At 39.6% G+C, this 14,257-nt stretch overlaps 1 protein-coding gene across 1 annotated transcript in view; it reads left to right on the top strand.

Annotated features, from left to right (window-relative positions):
* frmpd3 (FERM and PDZ domain containing 3) overlaps positions 1-14,257 on the top strand; it is a 112,702-nt gene that overhangs the window by 38,466 nt on the left and 59,979 nt on the right. Inside the window, exon 7 of the mRNA XM_084697396.1 lies at positions 10,711-10,818. Within this exon, the coding sequence (XP_084553522.1) occupies positions 10,711-10,818 (108 nt within the window). The remainder of the gene's footprint in view (positions 1-10,710; positions 10,819-14,257) is intronic.

Below are 14,257 nucleotides of genomic sequence, written 5' to 3'. Positions count from 1 at the left end.
AAAGAAGAACGTTTTGAATTATAACAAGGATATTGAAAATGGACCACGGTCATAAATACTGTGTTCCAGGCTGTACAGGGAAGGCTAAAACTCACAGTCTTCCCAAGGAGCCAAACATTCAACAGGCATGGCTGCTGTTGTGTTACGAGAAGATCCCGGCGAAGTTCGACACTCAATCATTCATTTGCTCTGAACATTTCACCCAAGACAGTTTTGACAACCTTGGACAATTGCAAGCAGGATTTGCTAGGAAGCTGAACCTGGAAAGAGGTGCTGTTCCGACCGTATGCTCATTGCAACCGCCTATAAGGACAGTATGATGTTGTGCTAACAGTTATTAGCAATGCTAACAATTCCTGTATAATATAGTGTAGTGTCTTGTATGTGTTGATTTGTTCAAGTTCATGTTCATTGTAATGAATGTGTGCCTGCGTGCTGGTGTCCTTGCTCTCTGTCAGCAGCGGAAGCTCATGTGGGGGTTGCTAGGCACTACGGGGGTGACTGGCAGAGGGGCCGGGGACACCTGAATAAGTTGATGTGTTTCTGGTTGATGAGTCTCTTTGTGCTCACGGTTTAGTAGCAGTGATTTACATGCATTGATGTGAAGAAATAAAGTGATAATTACAGAAAACCTCTCCGTACAGTGACTGAGATCGCTACAATAGCATACCAGGTAGAATGCTAAATAAGTTTCTACAAACATCAAATGACTCTAGCTAGACTAGCTGTAGTCGGCATTAGAAGGGAAGCTTCCGAAAAATAGCCAGAAAACGAACAGCAGTCTGGCTTATTGCTAACGCCTGTCTAGATAATCTATTTGAAAGAACTGGAGAAAGGCAGGTGCTTGATACAGGATACGGTAGCATTGCTAGTAACTATTACTAGTAACACCTAGACTGTATGGCATGTAAACAAGTTTAGCTTGCTAACGCAAGAGCATAGGTAGAATGTGTGATAATTTAGCCTAGTTTATTGGCAATGGGGCTAACGTTGATTGATGTTCCTGACTGTACTTCATTCAAATAAATAACCTGTGTAATGTAAATCTACAATCCACGATGCATGTTTGTCCAGATCTTGGTCATGTTATTTTTCAGCAAGTTATTTAGAGCTAGCTTGCTGACTGAAGCCGAGTAGAATCAGGATATGGTTTGGTTGCTAAGCTGTAGCCTAACGTTCTACCCACCCAAGTCAATCCAGTTTGCTTCAACAACAGAAGTGGAAACAAGTAATGTTATCATTTCAAATGATATATAGTCAATCTGTTGAAAACAGCGTTGTGTAGACACAGTAGATTTATGTGCGCGTTTTTATTTCAAGTCTCCAACTTCGGTGTTTCAGCGAGTGCTGCTGTTGGCCATGTTGCGTTTTTGCTCCCCAGCTTCACTCGTTGAAAACCAACCAATCAGCGCACAGCTCATCTAAATATTAATGAGCATACCATAAAAGGAGAAAAGCTAGTGTTTTTTTCCCGGGAACATTCCAGAGGATCTGTCTGTGGGCATAGAACAGCACCCGGGCCATTTTCAACCCAACCAATGTTACATACCCTATTTGGAGACCTTAAGGAACAGTGTGAAATACCCCCAAAAAACTGTCAATTGCCCCTTTAACTAATATGGAACCAAGATTAACTAAGCAGTAAGTAATAGCTAATGTACAACAAAGGTAGTTCCTTTGTTGTAAATTATTTGTTATTAGTTATAAGGTATTTGGTTATTACTAAATACATGTATCCTCTTGAGAAATACTTGTGAACTATCACCAATTAAGAAAGAATAACCAATTAATTACTAATCACAAAAGTAACATGTCTAAAAAGTGAACAATTTGGTTGTTTCACTCTTAACATGGTCATAACTTTTCAGAAGCTTGTGCCTCAAATGGGTTCTTTGTGGAAAACAGTTTATGAATATTATATCCCCCTAAATACGTTTACAGGTTGAGATTTTGACTACTCTTACGAAAAGATGGATGTATGTTCTCTGTTTATTTCAAATTTAAACAAGGTATAATACAAATAATTATAATTTGTTTAACATTTTTTATAATTAGGAAGTGATGCTGACACTTTCATGATTGGATTAGTTTACTATTATGGGCTCGAGTGTCAGTTAAATGTCTCAGACTCCAAACACCTACCTTTATGTTACAGTAACCGCCTGAGGAGGACTTCTCTTTAGGATATGAATATAAACATTGATGTTCTCTTGTCAAAAACAATTAGCATCCTGCATTTTTGTTGCAATAAGCGCAAAACCAAATCTTCCAGATTACAATGTTTATTAGAATATCACTAGTGCCTCACAGAAATGTATGCCTGTACCGTATGTGTCAAATATAAAATTTGACTTATTATAGGCTTATTACTTGTGAAAACCAGTATAACTCCTCACTAATTACTTGAGCGTTACTTTGTCATCCTGCAGGAACTACTTGTGATGTGGACCATTATTTTAAAGTGACAAACATGTTAACTCCTCAATAAGCACTCAAGTGTTACATTGTCATTCTGCAGGAACTACCTGTGATGTGGACCATTATTTAAGTGACAAACATGTTAACTCCTCACTAATTACTCAAGAGTTACCTTGTCATCCTGCAGTAACTGTAATCTGGACCATTGAAAAACATGTTAACACCTCCCTAACATGTCACCTCACAATATTTACAACATAAAACAACTGCAGTGATTGTATAATATATTTTTTAAATTATATACATTGGAAGATTTCCATACAATCGTAAAAGAAAATCCTACATAATGCAAAAATGCACATGGGCATGCAAGAATAAAGTATTTTTTATATGTCTGAATTAAACATTCTTTGTTTGGCAAAATGATTAAACCTAGCATTTAAACAAAAAAATATGTATTTTGGAATGAAACATTCAACACATTCAACAAACTGTGATGATAAACTGAGTCAAACATAATGGCTAAATAATAGTGCTGTCAAACGATTAAAATATTTAATCGCGATTAATCGCATTAATATCATAGTTAACTTGCGATTAATCACAATTAATCACACATTTTTATCTATTCTAAATGTCCCTGATTTCTTTTTGTCCCATTCTTTTTTCAAATTTTAATGGTCTTTTCAACATAGAAAAGTGGTTCGGATTGCTTTGTGCAAATATTTTTTTATTGAAAACAACATTGCAATCGCCTGGCTTTGACGAGGGGGCGGAGAATTTGCATCAGCTGTGTGCTTGGCCATCAAGTGGTATTTCAGACTGGACGTGCTGCGATGATAGCTCAGTTTACAACGACAAAACACACAGATCACTTGTCTTGTCAATAGAACCATTTGGCAACTTTTTTAAAGTAAACTTTCCATTCAGAATCTTATTGGCATCCATTTCGGCATCTCGCGCTCGCCATCCACTCAAAGCGTAACGTTAGCCTACTACCAGAGAATGTCTAATATCCGTAAACGGGCTCTGCTACTACTCTTTAGCCGGCTCGCAAGCCAAACAAGTGTGTGGCGTGCCTGTTGTTTTGTTTCCGGTCTAGCTAGATCCGGTGCTGTGTTGTAGTTTTTATAACGTCGGTAGTTGTTGCAACAGCATGTGAAAAAAAACTACAAAGTTTGCTAGGCCAAAAGAGCGTTAATCGCGCGATAAAATAATTGACGCCGTTAATTTGGGTTTGCGTTAACGCCGTTAATAACGCGTTAAACTGACAGCACTACTAAATAATTAATAACTAAGTACATGGCTAACCCTAACCCAAATCAAGGTATAGGCCTACTCACTACTCACGAGTCTAGCATTGGCCACTACTGTGAAATACAACAGCAACGCAATTCCAAAGGAATAAACATGATGAAGGAAGAAAGAACAAATGGCAGGACTATAAAATAACTTGCTAGATAACCCAAATCAGAGAACAGGAACATGGCCCAAAACGCTAGCAACAGTTGTTGCTAGCTATAAAGCCATAGCTGTCGGCTAGCTTGTAAAATGTCCCTCAAACAAACTGTATAGTATTGCAATCGAAATTCGCAGTAATTCTACAATTCGAAATTTGCATTAATTCTACAATTCGAAATTCTAGTGAAATTCACCTAGTCGTTGTTATCATATGTTAGCCAAATGCTGGATATTTACCATCCATAAAAATGTGCCACTGCCAAATGATTTCGCTCTCCGAACTCACTCATTGACGTTGCACCAGTATAGCCTTAGGGAGAACATGACATGGATTCAGAACAAATAGGTTTCGGTAAGCCAAGTCGACTGGATTTGGAAAATGGACCGGCCGTGATTTGATCATTTCTGAGGTGCAGAAAGACCTAATAGCAGACACATCGAAATTGCCCGCATAATCATACAGTATGCTCAAATTTTGGGGAGGATGTGTCCCATAATCATACAGTAGGTGATGATCAAATATTGGGGGGGACGTGTCCCATAATCACCTTCATCCCACTCTCTCAGTCGCCAGGCAATATTTCCTTCACATAGATTTTAACATTTGGTGCCACCTTTCTAACGCACCCTGACTCTCAGGGTGATAGGCACTCGATACGATGTGAAATATAGAGAGCGTGCTCATGATCTGGCTAAACATTTTGGAACGAAAGTTTGATCCTTGATCCGACTGCACGGTCTTCGGCAGCCCGAACGTTGATAAGTATTTTATCAGAGCTCTCAGAATCACTTTAGTAGTGATAGATCTAAGAGGAATAGCCTCCGGATAACGTGTAGCTGAACACATAGTGGTAAGCATATACTTATTTCCCGTCTTTGTCCTTGGTAAGGGACCAACACAGTTGCTAAGCATTCTTTCGAAGGGTTCCCCCATTACTGGGATTGGACACAGTGGAGCTGGTGGAAAAGTCTGGTTGGCTTTACCAGTAACTTGGCATATGTGACAGGTACATTTACATTACATTTATGCATTTAGCAGACACTTTTATCCAAAGGGACTTCCAAGAGAGAGCTTTACAAAAGTGCATAGGTCACTGATTATCAACGAGATAATCAACGAGATAGCCCCAACATTGCGGGTAGCCAAAACATGATGCACACATTATGAAAAAACAAATAAGTGCCAAAGGGAAGAACCATAAGAGCATGCAGTTAAACAAGTTACAATTAAACAACATGAAACTCAATAAGTGCAAGTACAATTAAACAACATGAAACCCAAAAGGTGCAAGAGTGTGTACCTGTAGAAGAACAATCATCAGAGGGGCCAACACTTTACCTCCCCAGGAGACCTGGTAGGATCTTTCAACAGGTAGGATGAGATCCACTGAAGTGCAGTGCCAGTGATGACCATCTCAGAAAGTCTGAAGCATACAAATACAGATACAAATACAAATAATCTTTGGTTCTAGAATCCTTTTAAAAACTTTTTTTTACCCAAGAAGGCATTAAGGTAGAAATAAAAGAAGAAATAGTCAACTTTTTCTTTAATGGTTTGTATGACTTCCATGAATTATCTGAATGAACAAGTCATCTTCTTTGTAAATGACAAAGGCACATCAGTCACACCCAGACATCAACATTTGTCCCTGGACCTACCAGTAATAAGGATGGGATTACCTCAGTGTATCTGTACCCTCCTTTATCATAACGTAAAGGCAGTCAACATAGCTACTTACATTTGGGCATTTAATTTCTAACAGGCCACACTGGCTGCCCCTCAGGATCGTACAGAAGCCCATCAGGTGTTGACCCCATCCATGGTGCCTCAGGGTGGATCAGGAACCCACATGGGTAGTGGTTGACCTCCTTTACCTTGCAGTACTCCTCTACTGCTATAGGCTCCAAGGAAAGACCCCGCCTCATGTCAGCAGTCTGATGGCAAGATCCAAGAAGCCTTTTTGCAAGATTTTCAGCAGATCTTTCCCCTCTGGTGTGGCAAACTTCTTTGAATTTGGTAGAAGCAGGGGTTAAAGTGAAAACAATTCCTGAGCCGGAACCTTACTAAGAAATTGTGAATGACAAGTCATGTTCCGCAATAAATGTGCAAATGTATTTTTAAGTCGCACACGGTCAGTCATAAACAACGGTGTGTTAGCTGTAACAGTTGCTCCCGGCAATGTTGTGGTAAGTTTGCATGCACGGGCTCTATGACATGACGAGCAAGCACTTTCTTACTGCAGGTGGTATATAGTAGCTTCCTCAAGCAAAACGTGCAGAAACGAGCACCAGGCTCTCTTTGTTTCTTGCACCAACTGCCAAAAGGCTCGCCGTCTACCTTCTTCTATCCACGCCGAGCGCCATTTATTTTTGAGTCATTTATCTATGGGTAGGACCAGTAGCGGAGATAGCGTGGATGCATGGGTGCGGCCGCACCAGGGCCCCATGCCAGTCAGGGGGCCCCCCAAACGCCACGATCTTGCGTTACTTTCTGAGAAAGGGGCCCTATCTAGGTGATACCCCTTACGGAAAGAAAATATATTTACCAATATATGATTTGAAATACATTTTAATTAGTGCTGTCAGTTTAACGCGTTATTAACGGCGTTAACGCAAACCCAAATTAACGGCGTCAATGACTTTATCGCGCGATTAACGCTCTTTTTGGCCTAGCAAACATTGTAGTTTTTTTCACATGCTGTTGCAACAACTACCGACGTTAGAAAAACTACAACACCACACCGGATCTAGCTAGACCGGAAACAAAACAACAGGCACGCCAAACACTCGTTTGGCTTGCGAGCTGGCTAAAGAGTAGTAGCAGAGCCCGTTTACGGATATTAGACATTCTCTGGTAGTAGGCTAACGTTACGTTTTGAGTGGATGACGAGCGCGAGATGCCAAAATGGATGCCAATAAGATTCTGAATGGAAAGTTTGCTTTTAAAAAGTTGCCAAATGGTTCTATTGACAAGACCAGTGATCTGTGTGTTTTGTCGTTGTAAACTGAGGTATCATCGAAGCACGTCCAGTCTGAAATACCACTTGATGGCCAAGCACACAGCTGATGCGAATTCTCTGCCCCCTCGTCAAAGCCAGGCGATTGCAATGTTGTTTTCAATAAAAAAAATATTTGCACAAAGCAATCCGAACCACTTTTCTATGTTGATAAGAGCATTACAATTTGAAAAAAGATTGGGACAAAAAGAAATCAGGGACATTTAGAATAGATAAAAATGTGCGATTAATTGTGATTAATCGCGAGTTAACTATGACATTAATGCGATTAATCGCGATTAAATATTTTAATCGTTTGACAGCACTAATTTTAATATATTGTTAATATGTTATTTTCCACTACATTGACCAATATATTATATATGGAAATACATGGGACAATATATTGATGATAAATATATTACTAATATATTATAAACTATAATATATATTCATGTAATGTATTGCAATATATTGCAGAATACAACAATGATTGCTGTTTTCCATATATTGCAATATATGGAACATGAATATTAGTGCTGTCAAACGATTGAAATATTTAATCGCGATTAATCGCATTAATGTCATAGTTAACTCGCGATTAATCACAATTAATCGCACATTTTTATCTATTCTAAATGTCCCTGATTTCTTTTTGTCCCAATCTTTTTTCAAATTTTAATGCTCTTATCAACATAGAAAAGTGGTTCGGATTGCTTTGTGCAAATATTTTTTTTATTGAAAACAACATTGCAATCGCCTGGCTTTGACGAGGGGGCAGAGAATTCGCATCAGCTGTGTGCTTGGCCATCAAGTGGTATTTCAGACTGGACGTGCTGCGATGATATCTCAGTTTACAACGACAAAACACACAGATCACTGGTCTTGTCAATAGAACCATTTGGCAACTTTTTTAAAGCAAACTTTCCATTCAGAATCTTATTGGCATCCATTTCGGCATCTCGCGCTCGTCATCCACTCAAAACGTAACGTTAGCCTACTACCAGAGAATGTCTAATATCCGTAAACGGGCTCTGCTACTACTCTTTAGCCAGCTCGCAAGCCAAACGAGTGTTTGGCGTGCCTGTCGTTTTGTTTCCGGTCTAGCTAGATCCGGTGTGGTGTTGTAGTTTTTCTAACGTCGGTAGTTGTTGCAACAGCATGTGAAAAAAACTACAAAGTTTGCTAGGCCAAAAAGAGCGTTAATCGCGCGATAAAGTAATTGACGCCATTAATTAGGGTTTGCGTTAACGCCGTTAATAACGCGTTAAACTGACAGCACTAATGAATATATAATATATGTGGTTATATATCCCAAAATATATGCAATTATGTATTCATAAATAACCACCATAATCTATGCCGCTTTATATGGGAAAATGTATGGGTAATTTTTGTAAAGATATAGTGTCACATGTATGCTTCATATATGGTAGAATATATTTTAAATATATGTAAAATTATATGGAAAGATATATTGTACAACGCATGTGTACATATATTAGAACATGCACATACAATGTACAGACATATGGTGATTTTTACATTTAGTTTTTTAGCAGACAATCTTATCCAGTGACTTACAGTAAGTTACAGTAAGTACAGGGACATACCCCAAGACAAGTAGGGTGAATTGCCTTGCCCAAGGACACGGCTTCATTTTTGCGCTTCCGGGGATCGAACCGGCAAACTTCTGATTAATAGCCTTATTCCCTAACCACTCAGCCATCTACAAGGTATTCTAATAAGGTTGTCAACGGCAGTATTTCAAACGGAATCCCGGGTCAAACAGTACCACCTGCTAAGTGAAAATTTGCCCCCAAAAACGTAAATACCATAAGATTGACATTTATTTATATATGCCTGAATTAGAGCTGTTTGAGCTTGGACCAAATGTGACTATGATTGCCATACGTCAAAACGTCTTCTTTTGTTATTTAGTAACTGAACACTGCAGAGTTTAGATCTTGGAATGGCTCAATTGGATGAGAGGTTGTGCTGGTAATTGAAGGGTTCCAAGTTCAACTCCAGACCTTTGCATTTTTTTTTACAAAACAGTTTCTAGTTTTCTGGGTAATCCCGGTGTAACTATCTATTATGTCAATTTTAAAATATTTTGCCATTTTGAAGGAGGAATTCGCCATTACTGCTTGCAGCTATATTTTTTACATATAATTCAAATATATTCTACCATATATTAAACATACATGTGACACTATATATTTACATATATTACAAATACATTTTCCCATATAAAGCGGAATACATTATGGTGGTATTTATAGATATAAAATTGCATATATTTTGGGATATATAAACACATATATTATGTATTCATGTTGAATATGTTGCAATATATGGAAAACGGCAATCATTGCTGTATTCTGCAATATATTGCAATATATTACATGAATATATATTATAGTTGATAATATATTTGTAATATATTTATCATCAATACATTATCCCATGTATTTCCGTACAATATAATTATTAAATCCCATATATGGACATATATTGCCTAATATATCACATCATATTTTCCAATATACTGCAATATATTTTCCTTTCGTAAGGGAAGCCTTTTAATTACTCTTTCATTTTATGTATGGATATCTCTTGATTACATTTTTATTTCGAAGAAGGGTATTAAACCTGGTCCAGTTAATGACGTATCAGCCAGACCAAGAGAGAGGAGACTTGCAGAATGAATCAGGTATATGTTGTTGTCTATACTACTCACAAACACACCAAATCCATTTGCACACATACATTGCTCACTAACCCTAAGCCACCAACAGGGCTATGTTTGGAAGTACACTGGAGTATCACCTTAAATGCACACATAACTACACATGCATATGTACCCCCCACCCACTCACTCACTTACCGTACTTCCGTGGATGTACGCACACACTCCCTCCTTCATACAAGAAACCCACGAGTGTGCACACACTCTGTCACATGCACAAAACTCATTAAGTTACATTCAGTGAGTTCAGTTAGTGCAGCCGAAGCTCCAATGATCACAGCAATGGCTATCTCCAGTCATGTACCTCTGGTTGAGTCCATATTCGGTCCGGTGCAAGAGGGAAGTGTGCTGTCCTATCAGCTTCCAGTAAGGACAGTCCCCAGTACCCGTCCACACACAGATGCCCCTTCTCCCTCTCTGCCACTCTTGCATTACAGACTGGGACCCTCTACCTGTGCATTTGTCTTGTCTGAACATCAGGGTTAATATAATTTGGTTAATATAATTAACTTATATTTACCTTTAGATGCGCGAGTTCTAAATATTTCCGCCGGTCCCCAAAGCGCAAGTTATTTTTCCGAAACGGTAGTTAGCTAACTTTAGTTAGCTTCCGGGCTAAGTTAGCTAGCATAATAGCTAGTGAAAAAAGTGTTTCTACTGTTTTGTAATAAAAACTCCATATAAGCCGCAGCGAAATATAAGCCTCACATCAACAAGAAAAATGTAAAGTCGAGGTTTAAACCGGTGGGCTGTACATATTATAACTTAAATTATATTTAGATGAGTTAGATTAGTATTTAAGAAAATAAATGTAACCCAATTGTACTAAGACTGCTCACTAAGAGGGTGCATGCCAAAATTGAATAATTGGTCTTTTGAAGTCGACACAATGTAGTCACTTGAGGCTCCTGAAGCAGAGTTTAGTTCCATATTCAGTTTCTCCCTGCAGGTTCAATCTGGGTATTTGGTCTGTGGTTTGTGGTGGAAACGTTAGCCTCTCAACTGCTTTTAGATGGAGTCTACTGTACTTCGCTCTGCATGTCCCCCCAGCATACCATTTACCCTGATCTCTCTCTCTCCCAGACAATGCTTAAGGACGACTCCTTGCTCCTCATACCAAATGTGTTGAAGGTGTTTCTGGAGAATGGACAGATTAAGTCCTTCACATTTGACAGCAGGACCACCGTCAGGGTAAGGACACAATGGGTGTGTTTGCATGTTGTTGTAATTGTGTGTGTGTTTGTATGTATGCTTGTGTATATGTATTTGCATTAAAGTGTGTCACACGATATTCTTATTTATGTATTAAAATATTTAGCAGCTAAATGTGTGCCAGTTTCTAAAAGGCATATGACATAGCTTCTTAAAGGCCATATGGCAGGTACATTTTTCCAACGAATTTGAGCTATTTGCTTGTTGGTAATAAACATTTAAACTGTTATCCATTGTATTTGATGTTGTTGGGTGTCAAATAACGAAATATAATATGAAAAAGTAGCTATTAGAAAGCTGTTTACCACGTCTGTGAACATTTTTAGTTTGAGATGATCTTGGGGGGATTTTACAGGTGGGACAGGTTAGCCCATAGCTAGCCCATAGCTAGCACGATGTCCTGCGTTAACAGGGACAGGGATAGCATGATGCTAGTTAAATGTTTTTTGAAATATGTAAACACCAGGAGACTATGGGCAGCTGGGGCAGCTGCAAGCACACCCTCACAATTTCCCCAGAAATGGTATGCTCTCTAGTTTTGTTTGAGTTTTAACTTGTCTAGTGGGGCAAGTACATTCTCTTCCACTTGCTCTACAAATCCACTTGTCCCGGACAACCATGTAGTTGTGGTTCAGATAAGTAGACTAGTACTACCGGTAAACGTAACTCTATCTAGATCTAGAAGACATCATGCTAGCTATGGGCTAGCTATGGGCTAACCTGTCCCACCTGTAAAATCCCCATTTAATAAACTTGTATTTCTATTTTTACTGATTATTCTTGTGATTTATATATGCAATATGTATGTAATTCCAATTGTTTAGACGTTACAATGCCAAATGTAGCAGTTACTCATAATCAAATACAAAAAAATGGTAGATTAAGCAGTGCTTTTACTGTCCAGTCATTGCGGACGCCAAGCGAGAAATGTTTGCGCATGCGCACTTCGATGCTGTATTCTTTAACATGTACGTCGAAAGGCACAACTCCTCCTCGCCGATATCAGAGTTGAGGAATTTCTCCAGATGGCTGAGTGGTTATGGAGTCGGACTATTCATCTGTGGGTTCGATTCCCGGCTGTGCCAAATAACATTGTGTCCTTGGGCAAGGCACTTCACCCTATTTGCCTCGGGGGGAATGTCCCTGTACTTACTGTAAGTTGCTCTGGATAAGAGTGTCTGCTAAATGACTAAATGTAAATGTACGCCAGACTTAGATGGACTACTGCAGCAAAAGGGACAACATGTTTTCGATCGTTTCAACAGCAAGAAAAGCGTCTGCTAAATGAATAAATGTAAATGTAAACAGACTGGTATGAAAAGATTGGCTATGTGGCTGTGCTAACATTCAGCGGCTGTAGGCTACTGCTTGTACTGTCTACTGCGTTTACTGTTTTGACATATTAGCCTAACAATAAATTAATAATAATATTACTAATAATAAGTTATCTGGCTTTCATAACTCAGTGCTTAACCTCTTACTGACATCACCACACGTCACTGTGTCCATAACATCCCAAATCTCACTCAAACATAGCCTACTTTAGATACTTAAGCAACCACAGATTGACCTTAATATTGAAGCATACGGTTTCTATTTTGTTGAACCCAGTCAGTTGCTCACTTCTTTTGAGAGTGTTGTCTCCCATATATTACTGGAGCGAATGCTGCTGCTGCTACCGTTACCGCTGCTGCTTCTAGCTGTGTGCTTTGCTTGCATGCGATAGTTTAGGCTGGAAGTGCTACGGTGATAACTAAACTCGGCCTGACAATCAGTACACACAGCCTTAGTTTTGCCGTGTCGCAACTGTTTGAAATTGAACTTTCCATCTAAAAGCTATCTCTCCATCATTCAGCTACCGTCGGCAGTCGAAGTCATGTGACGAGGTGATTCCCAGGGTCAAAAAGAAACTTGGTTAACTTTGACAGCCCTATTGAAAACATGCATCACAGACCGCTGTCATGTGTCGATTGTCGCCTGGGCAACAGAGGCTAATGTCATGATGCCAACGCCTCAGCAGACTACTGTTTCCGAAAATATATGTAGGCCTACTTAATAATATCAGCATATATATGATATTGTACATAACATTTCAGAATGTTGTTTTCTATGACAATATGAGTAAATAGTTATCACCCTAAAAATACAAGCAACTTAATCGCTACCAAGATGAACCTTTTGACACCGACGTTGTCTATGTGGTGCAAATATTCTATTTTTTTTAGGGATGGGAAAATAAATAATAACTAGAAAAGGCTGTTCCTGCGAAACAGCAGTGAGAATGCTGAAAACCTGAATGGGGATAGCTGACCATGCTAAAAAAGCTAAACATTTTGAAAATGTTGTAGAAAGTTATTAGCTGAAGCTTCAAAGCGCCCGAAAGGAATTTTTGATAGGGGCTGGAGTTGGACGAAAGCATAAAACTACATAAGAGAAGAAAAATGCAAAACAAAAACAAAAATCAGAAAGAAAAGAAACAATGCATTAAAATATGACAATTTTGCAGAAAATTATTTGCTGGAGTTTCAAAAGGCTTGGAATGTATGTTAGAAGGGACCTGCAGCAAGATGAAGGCTGAAAAGTACAGAAAAGAGAAAAGAAAAATGATAAAGTACTTGCAGTTAGAAGGTACTGCTGTGAAAGGTAATTTTGAAAGGACCTGGGGCAAAATGAAGACAGAAAACAGAAGAAAATATGAAGAAAATGCTAAACAAAAAGGGGATAAATTCTGACACAGCCCCTCCCTGAGTTACCACCTTACCGCGGTGAAGGGGTTTGCGTGTCCTAGTGATCCTGGAAGCTATGTTGTCGGGGGCTTTATGCCCCTGGTAGGGTCACCCAAGGCAACCAGGTTCCAGGCGAAGGACCAGACAGTGTGGCTCAAAAACCTACCATGAAGAAAAACTGGGGGACTTAAATGCTCATGTGGGTAATGACAGTGAGACCTGGAGGGGCGTGATTGGGAGGAACGCCGATCTGAACCCGAGCGGTGTTTTGTTGTTGGATTTCTGTGCTAGACACGGCTTGTCCAAAACAAACACCATGTTCAAGCATAACGGTGTCCATATGTGCATCTGGCACCAGGACACCCAAGGTCTCAGTTCGATGATCGACTCTGTAGTCGTGTCGTCGGACTTGGGGCCGCATGTCTTAGACACTCGGGTGAGGAGAGGGGCGGAGCTGTCAACTGATCACCACCTGGTGGTGAGTTGGCTTTGATGGTAGGGGAGGACGGGTCAGGCCTGGCAAGCCCAAACGTAATGTGAGGATCTGCTGGGAACGGCTGGCAGAACCCTCTGTCAGAAGGAGCTTCAACTCCCACCTCCGGGAAAGCTTCGATCATGTCTCGGGGGGCTGGGGACATTGAGTCCGAATGATTCATGTTCTGGGCCTCCATTGTTGAAGCGGCTGACCGGAG

This window comes from Hypomesus nipponensis, chromosome 1, assembly GCF_054491055.1.
Source record: "Hypomesus nipponensis isolate SF chromosome 1, ASM5449105v1, whole genome shotgun sequence".
Lineage (NCBI taxonomy): Eukaryota > Metazoa > Chordata > Actinopteri > Osmeriformes > Osmeridae > Hypomesus > Hypomesus nipponensis.
The sequence above is the reverse complement of the archived record's forward strand: the minus strand, read 5'-3'. Positions and strand labels throughout refer to the sequence as shown.